Source organism: Pholis gunnellus (assembly GCF_910591455.1).
Source record: "Pholis gunnellus genome assembly, chromosome: 14".
NCBI lineage: Eukaryota > Metazoa > Chordata > Actinopteri > Perciformes > Pholidae > Pholis > Pholis gunnellus.
Genome location: NC_136541.1, coordinates 1,740,698 through 1,756,965, shown reverse-complemented (window position 1 = coordinate 1,756,965; position 16,268 = coordinate 1,740,698). Strand labels below are relative to the sequence as shown.

Genomic DNA, 16,268 nt, shown 5'->3' with positions numbered 1-16,268 from the left:
GCGGTGATGTTACAGATACAAACCAACTAAAACTTCACCAGTTCTCAAAAGGTTCTGGTCCTCCCTTCAGATAGCAGTGAACCCATCCATGAACAAATAAAATGGAACGGGTCCACCCTTCATCCTTCAGTTTATCACAAACATTCAACATCAAGACAATTGGAGATACGTGGTTTTACCTGGACAGGAAGGGGATGAAAAACTGTCATATGAGAAGAAACTGAAACTGTCAGACATGAAGTAAAAAGTACAACATGTACCTCTGAGATGTAGTGAAATAAAATGTGAAATTCTTACTCAGAGATGTAGTACAGTAAAAGTACAACATGTACCTCTGAGATGTAGTGGAGTAAAAAGTATTTTGTCGACATTGGAAAATGAACAATTTCTGGTAAACATACTCCGAACCACTAGGTGGCGACATTGCGCCTTTACCGAGTTACCAACCGCCAAAAAACATGAAGAAGAAGAAGTTCAACAGCGGGAGTTACCCTCTTGTATAACTGTAACCTTAAAGTGAAACAGAAACTAACTCAACAACAACACAAAAGAGATTCAAACATATATTTTTCCGGAGGAGACAGTTCACTGAATAAGTAAGTAAACACTAAACCTCCCTCTCTCGTTGTCATGACGTCATGACTCTGAGTTTTTAGCCGTTTTTAACAAACTGTCCACATTTGATCTTTCACAAGTGTGACGTTACTTTTGTATCCCTTTATTCTGCTGCTTTAAACTTGAACTCCTCGACATTTTAGATGCAAACATTGTACTTCCTACTCAAATACTATTATTATCAGTTACTAATTACTGTGCAGATTCACATTAATGATACTAAATGTGAATCAACTAATAAATGATGTTATTGAGGATCAAACCACTCGACAGTTAAAAAGTAGTTGAAGTTGTCTTCATCTTTACCAGCTGCACAGTGATGAACACATCAATACATCAATGATTATAAAACACTGATATGATGTATATGATTCTGTAGAACAAATACTGTGTGCTGCAAATATGAGAAATATTGTTGACTGTTGTTGTTTCTCTTCAGTTTATGTGAACTGTGAGGAGACAAAACCCAGATATTCACAAGGTTTGATAATCAACAGGTTGTTTCTTCATGTAAAATAGCTGTTTATGGGTTTAGAGAAGGCGAGTCCTTTTTACAGAACGATAGGAACACAAGGGTTAAATGAACTGCAGTCATTCATTGTAAATGCTGATGGGAGGGGTGAACAGGGTTTGCTGTTTGCTGTTAACAGAAGTAACCGTTCAAATAGAGAACAGGATGTTAAAACAGCCTGTGAACTAAACACATGAACACCTCTAGTCTCTGAGTTTTATGGGTGTGGTTTGTTGCATGAAGATTTAATACAAGATGCATCGTTGCAAGAGTCTGAACCTTATTTCTGTCCTTCACAGAGCAGCACATCCACTCTCTACAACTCAAACATGGGAGGAATAACCAACAAATACTGTAAGTCAATATCAACCTGTATTTATAATTATTTGTATCTATTGATGATCTATAATATTCTGATCACAGCCTAATATGTGAGCTATTGTTTGTCTTTTGTGTGCTCAGTTTTATCATCCTACTTTGTGAGTTTGTATTTGTCATCAGTTTATAATTATAGTTCAGTGCCCTCCAGAATTATTGGCACCCTTTAGTAAAAACGAGCAAAACGAGATGCGACAAAAATGTCTTTATTGTTTATCCTCATGATCTTTCATTCAAAATATTCACAAAAATCTCACCTTTAACTGAAGTAACATAATTGAAAGAAACATTCAATTGTTATCATGAAACAAATATTTTTCTCAAAAATATATGTGCCACAGTTATTGGCACGCCTCCATTTGATATGTTGTGCAGCCTCCCTTTGCCAAGATAACAGCTCTGAGTCTTCTCCTTTAATGCGTGATGAGTGGTGAACACATGGCACTGGATCTGAGACCATTCCTCCATGCAGGATCTCTCTAGATTTAACGGAGGTAGCCAACACGGTGCCCGCGGGCACCTGGTCGCCCGCAGGGACCATGTGAGTCCCGCAAGGCATGTTCTAAAAATAGCACTAGTCCCTATGGAGCTCCGTCTAAGAATGGTAGTTTCTGTTTTTTTTTAATCAAACACGCTTGCATTAATGTAGATTTTAAAAGGAAGAGGCCGCCGCACCGCACTAGGTTTTCAAGTTCCGAATGGCGGGCGCTTCCCGTTGGCGCCGGACGCGCCGCGAGCGCACCCCGCCGTCAGGTCCGTCAGTCCTCGGAAGAGGCCGCGGGGCAACAACTCGTGGGTGACGGGAGTAGAGGCGAGGCAACGCAGTACGATTGAAGAGGCCCAGACTAGAGGTTTGAACGCAGGCACCCAAAGACGCTCGCGTGCCTCGCAGGCTTGGATCCCCCCCCTCGGCTGTAGACGAGACTTTTTACTAGTTTCTTCGTGGAGAAAAAGGTTCCCAAAATAAAGCTGGTGTCGGTGACTACAGACTACAGGCCGGCATGCAGGCTTCACTGCGCAATGCAAAGTTGACCCAGACTTCCCAAAATGTGGTGATTAGTACTGATGTAATAGGATTCATTTAAAAATGTGAAAGAGTTTATTTTTTTTATCTTACATAACTGATCATTTGTATAAACATGGGACAGAGTTCATGATTTGTTCAAACATGTTACGAAGGTAGTGGTTACAAACGAGACATGATTTGAAGATATGACACTTAATGATTTCCTAAAAAATGTTAGAAGTGATAATTTGTACAAAAATATAACAGGTGTGATTTTGAACAAAATACACAATCATTGTTAATAATTATTGTGAGGAATAATTAACATTGACATGTGATCAGACAGTCTCTTCACATATATTATTATTATTAAAATGTGATCTGTGCAACTTTGTTATTCAGGAAGTTTGTATCAAACAAGTATTCCTTCGTACTGCTCAGTACCCTTGAAGTAGCTCTCAGTTTCAAAAAGGTTGGTGACCCCTGCTCGAACCTTCAGATTCCGAGGCCGACACTTGTGGACTCTCCTCTTCAGCTCATCCCACAGATGTTCTATGGGCTTTAGGTCGGGGGACTGTGATGGCAAAACCTTTATTCTGTGGTCGGTGAACCATTTCTGTGTGGATTTTGAGGTGTACTTTGGATCATTGTCCTGCTGGAGGGTCCAACCACGGCCCATTTTAAGCTTCCTGGCAGAGGCTGTTAGGTTTTCATTTAATATCTGCTGGTGTTTGATGGAGTCCATGATACCATGTATCCTACCAAGATGTCCAGGGCCTTTGGAAGAAAAACAGCCCCACAACATCAAAGATCCGCCACCATGCTTCTCAGTGGGTACGAGGTGCTTCTCTGTATGGCTATCTTTCTGTCTACGCCAAACCCACCTTTGATGTTTGTTGCCAAAAAGCTCTATTTTGGTCTCATCTGACCATATAACCCGGTCCCATTGAAAGTCCCAGTAACGTGGGCGCTTTAGTTTGTTGTTGATTGACAGCAGAGGCTTTTTTCTGCCAACCCTCCCAAACAACTTGTGGTGATGTAGGTGGCGTCTGATGGTAGTTTTGGAGACTTTCTGACCCCAAGACTCAACTAACCTCTGCAGTTCTCCAGCTGTGATCCTTGGAGATTCTTTTGCCAGTCGAACCATCCTCCTCACGGTGCGTGGGCTCAATGTACACACACGTCCTCTTCCAGGCTGATTCTAAACATCTCCCGTCTCTTTAAACTTCTTCATTATTGCCCTGATAGTGGAAATGGGTATTTCCAACTGTTTAGAGATTTTCTTATATCCTTTTCCTGATTTGTGCAGCTCAACAACTTTTCGTCGCACATCGTCACTGTGTTCTCGGGTCTTTCCCTCAGTGATGAATGACTGAGGGAATTTGGCCTGTGTCACCTCATATTTATACCCCAGTGAAACAGGAAGTCATGGTTGACCACTGAAGAGTTCCTCATCAAACAGGTGAACTTAAAAATGTAAAATATGACTGGAATTATACTTCAGTTAGATTTTAATCATGAGATTTTCTAGGGGTGCCAACAATTGTGGCAATCATGTTTTATATGTCAACATTTGTTCAATGAAAAGTTAAGATTTTTGTGATTATTTTGAGTGAAAGACCAAGAGGATAAACAGCAAAGACATTTTTTCACAGCCTGTTTTGCTCATATTCACTAAGGGTGCCAATGATTCTGGAGGTCACTGTATGTTTCATTTGATCTTTCATCGTCTTTAAATATATCATATAGCTAAATACACTGTTCATCTCTCAAGTTTGCAAACAGGGATTCGATCACTTTCTCTGGTAGATATTACTATGATAAAGACTTCAGAATGAATTTAATACAATCAGCCGGATCTTCATGTGTTCAGCTCCACTATGGGGTGAAAGAGCAGTGACAGCTTCTGACAGACCTTGTTCACTTCAGTTTCTTTATATCAAAGTCTCTTTAGGTGGCAAACTACATTTAATTTAATGTTAAATTGTTAAACTAATTGTGTCTGAAGCAGAAGCTGAGGGCCATCACTCTCCTTCACCTTTTTACACCAATTCATTGATTTATAGATTATTGTTACATATGTTGATACAAGTAATAAACATATTCAAGTGTGTGTGTGTGTGTGTGTCTGTGTGTGTGTGTGAGTGAGAGAGAGAGAGAGGACTTTTTAAAATAAAATTAAAATTTACAGCCATCAAATTGTCCCGTAGTGCTCAGTGTTTCATATATAATTTGTGGTTATGTAATTTTGAATTTCAGGATCTTATAGTTTAATTTGATGACATCACACTGAAGTTGTAAAGGTGCAGGTAGGAGGGGGTTTAGAGGATCCTTGGGTTATTTTCACAGTCATGAAGGGTTCTTTATGGAAAGTCTTCTGTGGAACTGCATTGAACAACATTATATGAAGACACAGATTATTAATTGTTTTTTCAGTTCTTTTGGTTTCAGTCTTTTGGTTTCAACCTACCACAACCTGTGACAGTAGAACCTCGATCCAAACAACCTATGACAGTAGAACCTCGATCCAAACAACCTGTGACAGTAGAACCTCGATCCAAACAACCTGTGACAGTAGACCCTCGACCAAAACAACCTGCGACAACACTGAGGAGTTCAGGATTCTGATGGTGGGGAAGACCGGAGTTGGGAAGAGCGCCACAGGAAACACCATTCTGGGAGAAAAGATCTTTGAATCAGAGTTCTCCCCTAATTCGTTCTCTAAAGTCTGTGAAAAGGCCTTTGGTGAAGTGAACGGGCAAAAGGTTTCTGTTATTGACACTCCGGGTCTGTTTGACACCAGGACTGTTGAAGAGGAAACTTATGAAGAAATAGTCCGGTGCATGTATTATGCTTCTCCTGGACCCCATGTCTTCCTGGTCGTCATCAAACTGGGCAGATACACAGAAGAAGAAAAGAAAACAGTGCAGAAGATTCAGACACTGTTTGGAGAGGGAGCAGACAGATACAGCATGGTTCTCTTTACCCACGGTGACCTGCTCAAAGGGAAACCTATTGAGGAGTTCTTGAAGGACAGTGAAGAACTGATGGAACTTGTGGACAAATGTAACGGCCACTACCACGTCTTCAATAACGAGGTGAAGGATCAGTCGCAGGTCAGCGAGCTGCTCGACAAGATCAGAAACATAATAAGGATGAACGAAGGAAGCCATTACACCACTGAAATGTTCCAGAGGGCAGAGAAGGCGGTTGAAGAGGAAAAACAACGAATCCTTAAAGAGAAAGAAGAGCAAATACGCAAAGAGGAGGAGGAGCTGAAGAAGAAACTAGAGGAAAAGTTTGAGCAACAAATGAGGGAAGTGAAGGATGACATGGAGAAGCAGAATAAGTTAAGGGAATCTCGTGAAAGAGAAACTAAAGAGGAACTTGAAAAACTGACGAATCAGCAGGAAATATGGGCCAGACGAGAGGCTGAGAAAAGCGGCCCATTGCTCCAACGGTTAATTGAAATCATTAAAAAAGCAATCGAGCATTTCCTCTTCAAATTAAGTTTTTAGCTTTGTGATGCTGGATTGCAGCAGCCTTAAATAATGGTTGTGATTTATTAATATTCACATTCCAGTTTTTGGTTGTTCTCATTGGGCCTGATATGTAATAACAACATTTAGTCAATAAGTATTTCATTCTATAGAAATTGCATTTAGTTTGGATTTAATCGTGTGATATTTGTTTTCCAAGATGCAGACCTGTCGTTTAGGAGCTTGCTGTTGTGCTCCACAACATTAAACTCAAAGAAAGTTTGGAAAATGTATCATTGAACTGTCTCGAATTTGAAATGTATCTTAAAGGTTTAGTGTGTAATTTGTTGGCCCCTAGCGGTGAGGTCGCAGATCGCAACCAACTGAAGCTTCACCAAAGTGCGAAGCTTGCAGGAGAATAGCCCAATGTAGAGCATTCAGAGTTTGTCCTTTCTAGGCTACTGTAGAAACATGGCTGCCCATATGTCGTTATAAACGACTCATTCTGAGGTAATGAAAACCCAACAATTCTTATTTTCTGAGGATTAAACATACTTATTACACACTGGACCTTTAATGGAGAATTCAATTTACTAATTAGGAGATTTTACTCCATATCATCCTTGAGGAATCTGGGGGTTGAGGTTTGAGGGGACATTTATCTGTAAATTACATTTGGAGTGCCACAGGGAAGCGTCTTGGGTCCCTTTTATTTTTCTTTATATGACAATTGCTTGGATTTGCTTGTGCTGTAATTATATTTTTATATTGATGATTTAGTCATTTTGGCTATGGATGAGATTCAAAACACAAAGTTATAATCCATGAAATGTCTGTGGTTTGATATATGAACAGCAATCACTCGTTGAGCAGCTACCCTGAAATACAACCTTATTTCCATTGAGTTTAAATGCTATTCTCCTCTGAAATGCAGCTTGTGTTCTGTCTGAACACACAATAACAGCTCAAAAATGCCCCAAATGAAAATTGTCGATCAATGTGTAAATATATTGAATGGTAAAAATATCAAAAGAAATAGGGTTTAATTTCATGAAAATCTGAAGTATAGATAAATTATAACTCTAAAGTCAATAACTCATTAAAATCGGATTTTATGGTCGAAACCAAAACAGAAAATAGTATTTATTTAATATAATTGAATGCCAACACGAGTGCCTGTTCCTTAACATTCTTTGGTGCCAGGAATTGGGATAAATTACCTTTGTACATATAAAAACAGCTCACTGCCACAATTTGAAACAGGTCATTAAATGTTTTTTAGGGAACTTGTTTATTGCCATAGATTGTCAAGAATGTGTTGCTCAGGTGATCATGAAATAAAGCTGAATAAATGAGTTATGAGACCAATGATGGTTAATGTGACTGAATCAGGTGGAAGCAGATTTTTCCACACAAGGTTGTTCCATTTATTTAATCTCATTTTATTTAACTGAGACACATTCCCTTTGTACACCAGCCCCCTCCACTGGCCAAGAATAACTGTAGAGTGTGAATGACACAGCTGGAGAGGAATTAATTGACAGAATATGTTGATAACAAAACAATCAAAGTGCTTTTTATTCTTTTAAAATCAATGTAAAGATTGTGAATTCATGTATATTTTTAAACTTGCAATTATAAAAGAGAATTGTTTATCCTCACCTGGTATAGTTTTTTTCATTTTGAATGGTGCAAAGTACATCTTGATTAAAGCATATCGCTGCACAGAGTTATTTATTGTTGTCTATACTGGAAGTGAAGAGATCCCTTCTTTCAGTCTTTAGTTTAATTTAAAAGTTTTACAATTTGTCCACAATCGAGCACATTGACCAGTGGTGAAGTATTCAGATTGTTTATTTAAGTAAAGATACTAATAACACACTGTTAAAATACTCCACTACAAGCTAAAGTCCTGCATTTTGAACCTTACTTTTAAAAAAAGTATGCTGGTATTAATAACATTTAGCAAAATAGTAGTACCTACATTTTACAGTGTAGTATTGATAGTTCAGTAAAATGTTCCCTGTCAGTGTTTTTATCATTTTATATCTGATGTTTCTTGATTAATGTGTATGTTGCATTTTACAGCTGTAGATGTTTTAACTCCTTTATATCCTGTTGGTCAGTTTAATCTACATCAATGTTCTATAAGATCATCATATGTTTGTAGCGTCTCTGTCCTGTAAGAACCAATTACCTCTAAAAAGAACAAACAGAATTTCAGCTTCGTGACGATGCATTTTCCAGCTGATCCAAGATTAAAGAGTTTATTTATCTGAAGAAGTACAACACATAAAGGAACACTTCATCCTTCAGTTTATCACAAACATTCAACATCAACACATAAAGGAACACTTCATCCTTCAGTTTATCACAAACATTCAACATCAACACATAAAAACACTTCATCCTTCAGTTTATCACAAACATTCAACATCAACACAAAAAGGAACACTTCATCCTTCAGTTTATCACAAACATTCAACATCAACACATAAAGGAACACTTCATCCTTCAGTTTATCACAAACATTCAACATCAACACATAAAGGAACACTTCATCCTTCAGTTTGTCACAAACATTCAACATCAACACATAAAAACACTTCATCCTTCAGTTTATCACAAACATTCAACATCAACACATAAAGGAACACTTCATCCTTCAGTTTGTCACAAACATTCAACATCAACACATAAAAACACTTCATCCTTCAGTTCATCACAAACATTCATCATCAACACAATTGGAGATACGTGGTTTTACCTGGACAGGAAGGGGATGAAAAACTGTCATATGAGAAGAAACTGAAACTGTCAGACATGAAGTAAAAAGTACAACATTCACCTCTGAGATGTAGTGAAATAAAATGTGAAATATTTACTCTGAGATGTAGTGCAGTAAAAAGTACAACATGTACCTCTGAGATGTAGTGCAGTAAAAAGTACAACATGTACCTCTGAGATGTAGTGGAGTAAAAAGTATTTTGTCGACATTGGAAAATGAACAATTTCTGGTAAACATACTCCGAACCACTAGGTGGCGACATTGCACCTTTACCGAGTTACCAACCGCCAAAAAACATGAAGAAGAAGAAGTTCACCAGCGGGAGTTACCCTCTTGTAAAGCTGTAACCTTAAAGTGAAACAGAAACTAACTCAACAACAACACAAAAGAGATTCAAACATATATTTTTCCGGAGGAGACAGTTCACTGAATAAGTAAGTAAACACTAAACCTCCCTCTGTCGTTGTCATGACGTCATGACTCTGAGCTTTTAGCCGTTTTTAACAAACTGTCCACATTTGATCTTTCACAAGTGTGACGTTACTTTTGTATCCCTTTATTCTGCTGCTTTAAACTTGAACTCCTCGACATTTTAGATGCAAACATTGTACTTCCTACTCAAATACTATTATTATCAGTTACTAATTACTGTGCAGATTCACATTAATAATACTAAATGTGAATCAACTAATAAATGATGTTATTGAGGATCAAACCACTCGACAGTTAAAAAGTATTTGAAGTTGTCTTCATCTTTACCAGCTGCACAGTGATGAACACATTAATGCATCAATGATTATAAAACACTGATATGATGTATATGATTCTGTAGAACAAATACTGTGTGCTGCAAATGTGAGAAATACATCCGTTAAGTCCCCGAAGAAAAAAGTTCAAGACTGTTGTTGTTTCTCTTCAGTTTATCTGAACTGTGAGGACACAAAACCCAGATATTCACAAAGTTTGATAATCAACAGGTTGTTTCTTCATGTAAAATAGCTGTTTATGGGTTTGGAGAAGGCGAGTCCTTTTTACAGAACGATAGGAACACAAGGGTTAAATGAACTGCTGTCATTTCTTGTAAATGCTGATTAGAGACAGAAGTAACTGTTCAAATAGAGAACAGGATGTTGAAACAGCCTGTGAACTAAACACATGAACACCTCTAGTCTCTGAGTTTTATGGGTGTGGTTTGTTGCATGAAGATTTAATACAAGATGCATTGTTGCAATAGTCTGAACATTATTTCTGTCCTTCACAGAGCAGCACATCCACTCTCTACAACTCAAACATGGGAGGAATAACCAACAAATACTGTAAGTCAATATCAACCTTTATTTATAATTATTTGTATATTGATGACGCCAGTCCTCACTTTTCATCTATAATATTCTGATCACAGCCTAATATGTGAGCTATTGTTTGTCTTTTGTGTGCTCAGTTTTATCATCCTACTTTGTGAGTTTGTATTTGTCATCAGTTTATAATTATAGTTCAGTGCCCTCCAGAATTATTGGCACCCTTTAGTAAAAACGAGCAAAACGAGATGCGACAAAAATGTCTTTATTGTTTATCCTCATGATCTTTCATTCAAAATATTCACAAAAATCTCACCTTTAACTGAAGTAACATAATTGAAAGAAACATTCAATTCTTATCATGAAACAAATATTTTTCTCAAAAATATATGTGCCACAGTTATTGGCACGCCTCCATTTGATATTTTGTGCAGCCTCCCTTTGCCAAGATAACAGCTCTGCGTCTTCTCCTTTAATGCGTGATGAGTGGTGAACACATGGCACTGGATCTGAGACCATTCCTCCATGCAGGATCTCTCTAGAGCAGGGGTTTCCACACTTTTTCAGCTTGCGAGCTACTTTTAAAATGACCAAGTCAAAATGATCTACCTACATTAAAAATGCTAAATATCTATTTCTATATATATATAGGTGAAACAGGTGAAACAGCGTTGCAATTTTTAATACGAGTGAATCAACCTCAATATCTTCCTGAAATTTGCAGCACATAAATGTAGCGACTGGCTCGAGTAAAGCAAAGTCTTGAAAGCGTTTGTCAAACTCTGACAGACACTTGTCAATCTGCTCTGTCAAGTTGCGCACACGCCTTCCGTTGCATCTCCAGCTCTGACGCGAGGTTTTGGAAGTTCCTCAAATCATGGCGCATGGCGCTGGAGCTTCAGCTTCTTCAGTAGAAATACATTGGAAGGCGAACTAATTAGCTCGCCGGAGTTTTGCAGCAGCTCGCGCGGTTGACCGCACATACGTGGTGACTCGTGTGTTAGAAAAGACGTGATCTCAGACTGGCTGCACTGTACATCAATCAAGTGGCAAATGCCATGAGGACATCAATTTTTTTTTTAATGGCATGCGATCTACCGGCACTACCTCCGCGATCGACGTATTGGGCACCTCTGCTCTAGAGCCTTCAGATTCCGAGGTCGACGCTTGTGGACTCTCCTCTTCAGCTCATCCCACAGATGTTCTATGGGCTTTAGGTCGGGGGACTGTGATGGCAAAACCTTTATTCTGTGGTCGGTGAACCATTTCTGTGTGGATTTTGAGGTGTACTTTGGATCATTGTCCTGCTGGAGGGTCCAACCACGGCCCATTTTAAGCTTCCTGGCAGAGGCTGTTAGGTTTTCATTTAATATCTGCTGGTGTTTGATGGAGTCCATGATACCATGTATCCTACCAAGATGTCCAGGGCCTTTGGAAGAAAAACAGCCCCACAACATCAAAGATCCGCCACCATGCTTCTCAGTGGGTACGAGGTGCTTCTCTGTATGGCTATCTTTCTGTCTACGCCAAACCCACCTTTGATGTTTGTTGCCAAAAAGCTCTATTTTGGTCTCATCTGACCATATAACCCGGTCCCATTGAAAGTCCCAGTAACGTGGGTGCTTTAGTTTGTTGTTGATTGACAGCAGAGGCTTTTTTCTGGCAACCCTCCCAAACAACTTGTGGTGATGTAGGTGGCGTCTGATGGTAGTTTTGGAGACTTTCTGACCCCAAGACTCAACTAACCTCTGCAGTTCTCCAGCTGTGATCCTTGGAGATTCTTTTGCCAGTCGAACCATCCTCCTCACGGTGCGTGGGCTCAATGTACACACACGTCCTCTTCCAGGCTGATTCTTAACATCTCCCGTTTCTTTAAACTTCTTCATTATTGCCCTGATAGTGGAAATGGGTATTTTCAACTGTTTAGAGATTTTCTTATATCCTTTTCCTGATTTGTGCAGCTCAACAACTTTTCGTCGCACATCGTCACTGTGTTCTCGGGTCTTTCCCTCAGTGATGAATGACTGAGGGAATTTGGCCTGTGTCACCTCATATTTATACCCCAGTGAAACAGGAAGTCATGGTTGACCACTGAAGAGTTCCTCATCAAACAGGTGAACTTAAAAATGTAAAATATGACTGGAATTATACTTCAGTTAGATTTTAATCATGAGATTTTCTAGGGGTGCCAACAATTGTGGCAAACATGTTTTATATGTCAACATTTTTTCAATGAAAAGTCAAGATTTTTGTGAATATTTTGAGTGAAAGACCAAGAGGATAAACTGCAAAGACACCTTTTTCACAGCCTGTTTTGCTCATATTCACTAAGGGTGCCAATGATTCTGGAGGTCACTGTATGTTTCATTTGATCTTTCATCGTCTTTAAATATATCATATAGCTAAATACACTGTTCATCTCTCAAGTTTTCAAACAGGGATTCGATCACTTTCTCTGGTAGATATTACTATGATAAAGACTTCAGAATGAATTTAATACAATCAGCCGGATCTTCATGTGTTCAGCTCCACTATGGGGTGAAAGAGCAGTGACAGCTTCTGACAGACCTTGTTCACTTCAGTTTCTTTCTATCAAAGTCTCTTTAGGTGCAAACTACATTTAATTTAATGTTAAATTGTTAAACTAATTGTGTCTGAAGCAGAAGCTGAGGGCCATCACTCTCCTTCACCTTTTTACACCAATTCATTGATTTATAGATTATTGTTACATATGTTGATACAAGTAATAAACATATATTAAAGTGTGTGTGTGTGTGTGTGTGTGTGTGTGTGTGTGTGTGTGTGTGTGTGTGTGTGTGTGTGTGTGAGAGAGAGAGAGAGGGGACTTTTTAAAATAAAATTTAAATTCACATCCATTAAATTGTCCCGTAGTGCTCAGTGTTTCATATATAATTTGTGGTTATATAATTTTGAATTTCAGGATCTTATTGTTTAGTTTGATGACATCACACTGAAGTTGTAAAGGTGTAGGTAGGAGGGGGTTTAGAGGATCCTTGGGTTATTTTCAGTCATGAAGGGTTCTTTATGGAAAGTCTTCTGTGGAACTGCATTGAACAACATTATATGAAGACATAGATTATTAATTGTTCTTTCAGTTCTTTTATTTTCAGTTATATGGTTTCAACCTACCACAACCTGTGACAGTAGAACCTCGATCCAAACAACCTGCGAGAGTAGACCTTCGATCCAAACAACCTGTGACAGTAGAACCTCGACCAAAACAACCTGCGACAACAATGAGGAGTTCAGGATTCTGATGGTGGGGAAGACCGGAGTTGGGAAGAGCGCCACAGGAAACACCATTCTGGGAGAAAAGATCTTTGAATCAGAGTTCTCCTCTAAATCTTTGACTAAAGTCTGTAAAAAGGCCTTTGGTGAAGTGAACGGGCAAAAGGTTTCTGTTATTGACACTCCGGGTCTGTTTGACACCAGTACTGTTGAAGAGAAAACCCTTGAACAAATAGTCCGGTGCTTGTATTATGCTTCTCCTGGACCCCATGTCTTCCTGGTCGTCATCCAACTGGGCAGATACACAGAAGAAGAAAAGAAAACAGTGCAGAAGATTCAGACACTGTTTGGAGAGGGAGCAGACAGATACAGCATGGTTCTCTTTACCCACGGTGACCAGCTCAAAGGGAAACCTATTGAGGAGTTCTTGAAGGACAGTGAAGAACTGATGGCACTTGTGGACAAATGTAACGGCCACTACCACGTCTTCAATAACGAGGTGAAGGATCAGTCGCAGGTCAGCGAGCTGCTCGACAAGATCAGAAACATAATAAGGAAGAACGGAGGAAGCCATTACACCACTGAAATGTTCCAGAGGGCAGAGAAGGCGGTTGAAAAGGAAAAACAACGAATCCTTAAAGAGAAAGAAGAGCAAATGCGCAAAGAGGAGGAGGAGCTGAAGAAGAAACTAGAGGAAAAGTTTGAGCAACAAATGAGGGAAATGAAGGCTGACAGGGAGAAAGAGAATAAGTTAAGGGAATCTCATGACAGAGAAATGAAAGAGGAACTTGAAAAACTGAGGAAGCAGCAGGAAATATGGGCCAGACGAGAGGCTGAGAGAAACGCTCCATTGCTCCAACGGTTAATTGGGTCTCTGTATAATGGATTAAAGCAGATAGCAACTTTTTTTTCTTTGTAATGCTTGACTGCAGCAGCCTTAATTAACTGTTGTGATTCATTAATATTCACATTCCAGTCTTTGTTTGTTCTCATTGGGCCTGATATATAATAACAACATTTACTCAATAAGTATTTCATTATATAGAAATTGCAGTTAGTTTGGATTTTATCGTGTGATATTTGTTCTCCAAGATGCAGACCTGTCGTTTAGGAGCTTGCTGTTTTGCTCCACGACATTGTTTCTCAAAGAAAGTTTGGAAAATGTATCATTGAAATGTCTTCGAATTTGAAATGAAATGTATCTTAAAGGTCTAGTGTGTTATTGTGTTATTTATATATATTGGGTTATATTATGTGTGTAGTTTGTTGGCCCCTAGCGGTGAGGTCGCAGATGGCAACCAACTGAAACTTCACCAAAGTGCGAAGCTTGCAGGAGAATAGCCCAATGTAGAGCATTCAGATGTTGTCCCTTCTAGGCTACTGTAGAAACATGGCTGCCCATATGTCTTTATAAACGACTCATTCTGAGGTAACGAAAACCCAACAATTCTTATTTTCTGGGGATTATACACTAAAGAAAACATACTTATTAACATTATATTACATTTCTTCGAATAGATCCCCATGAATGATGCACACTGGACCTTTAATGAAGAATTCAATTTACTAATTAGGAGATTTTACTCCATATCATCCTTGAAGAATCTGGGAGTTGAGGTTTGAGGGGACATTTATCTGTAAATTACATTTGGAGTGCCACAGGGAAGCGTCTTGGGTCCCTTTCATTTTTCTTTGTATCACAATTGCTTGGATTTGCTTGTGCTGTAATTCTATATGATTTAGTAATTTTGGTTTTGGATGAGATTCAAAACACTTATGTAAAGTTATAAACCATGAAATGTCTGTGGTTTGATATACGAACAGCAAACACTCGTTGAGCAGCTACCCTGAAATACAACCTTATTTCCATTGAGTTTAAATGCTATTCTCCTCTGAAATTCAGCTTGTGTTCTGTCTGAACACACAGTAACAGCAAAAAAATTCCCCAAATGAAAATTGTCTTGTGTTGTACACACATAACGATCAATGTGTAAATATATTGAATGGTACAAATATAAAAAAGAAATAGGGTTTAATTTCATGAAAATCTGAAGTATATATAACTTATAACTCTAAAGTCAATAACTCATTAAAATTGGATTTTTTGGTTAAAACTAAAACAGAAAAAAGTATTTATTTAATATAATTGAATGCCAACACGAGTGCCTGTTCCGTAACATAACTTGGTGCCAGAAATTGGGATAAATTACCTTTGTACATACAAAAACAGCTCACTGCCACAATTTGAAACAGGTCATGAAATGTTTTTTAGGGAACTTGTTTATTGCCATAGATTGCCAAGAATGTGTTGCTCAGGTGATCATGAAATAAAGCTGAATAAATGAGTTATGAGACCAATGATGGTTAATGTGACTGAACCAGGTGGAAGCAGATTTTTCCACACAAGGTTGTTCCATTTATTCTCATTTTATTTAACTGAGACACATTCCCTTTGTACACCAGCCCCCTCCACTGGCCAAGAATAACTGTAGAGTGTGAATGACACAGCTGGAGAGGAATTAATTGACAGAATATTTTGATAACAAAACAATCAAATTGCTTTTTATTCTTTTAAAATCAATGTAAACATTATGAATTCATGTATATTTTTAAACTCGCAATAATAAAAGAGAATTGTTTATCCTCACCTGGTATAGTTTTTTTCATTTTGAATGGTGCAAAGTACATCTTGAATTTAAAGCATATCGCTGCACAGAGTTATTTATCGTTGTCTATACTGGAAGTGAAGAGATCCCTTCTTTCAGTCTTTAGTTTAATTTAAAAGTTTGACAATTTGTCCACAATCGAGCAAATTGACCAGTGGTGAAGTATTCAGACTGTTTATTTAAGCAAAGGTACTAATACCACACTGTTAAAATACTCCACTACAAGCTAAAGTCCTGCATTCAGAAGCTTACTTTAAAAAAAGTATGCAGGTATTAAT

General features: G+C 38.4%; 1 protein-coding gene across 1 annotated transcript; it reads left to right on the top strand.

Moving 5' to 3' along the window:
• Positions 1-108: 108 nt before the first annotated feature.
• Positions 109-15,971, top strand: LOC306705995 (GTPase IMAP family member 8-like). Its single transcript, XM_079172908.1, has 6 exons — positions 109-596; positions 1,426-1,480; positions 4,947-6,020; positions 9,030-9,112; positions 10,039-10,093; positions 13,192-15,971. Exons 2-6 carry the CDS (start codon positions 1,456-1,458, stop codon positions 14,241-14,243), a joined length of 2,289 nt encoding a protein of 762 aa, XP_079029034.1. The 5' UTR covers positions 109-596; positions 1,426-1,455; the 3' UTR covers positions 14,244-15,971.
• Positions 15,972-16,268: the final 297 nt, after the last annotated feature.

Bases quoted from the DNA above. Each gene is read 5' to 3' on its own strand.
- LOC306705995 (XM_079172908.1), top strand. From the start codon at position 1,456: ATGGGAGGAATAACCAACAAATACT. The intron at 9,113-10,038 runs GTAAAGCTGTAA...TGTCCTTCACAG, and splicing joins CCAGCGGGAGTTACCCTCTT to AGCAGCACATCCACTCTCTA. The intron at 10,094-13,191 runs GTAAGTCAATAT...TTGTTCTTTCAG, and splicing joins AGGAATAACCAACAAATACT to TTCTTTTATTTTCAGTTATA.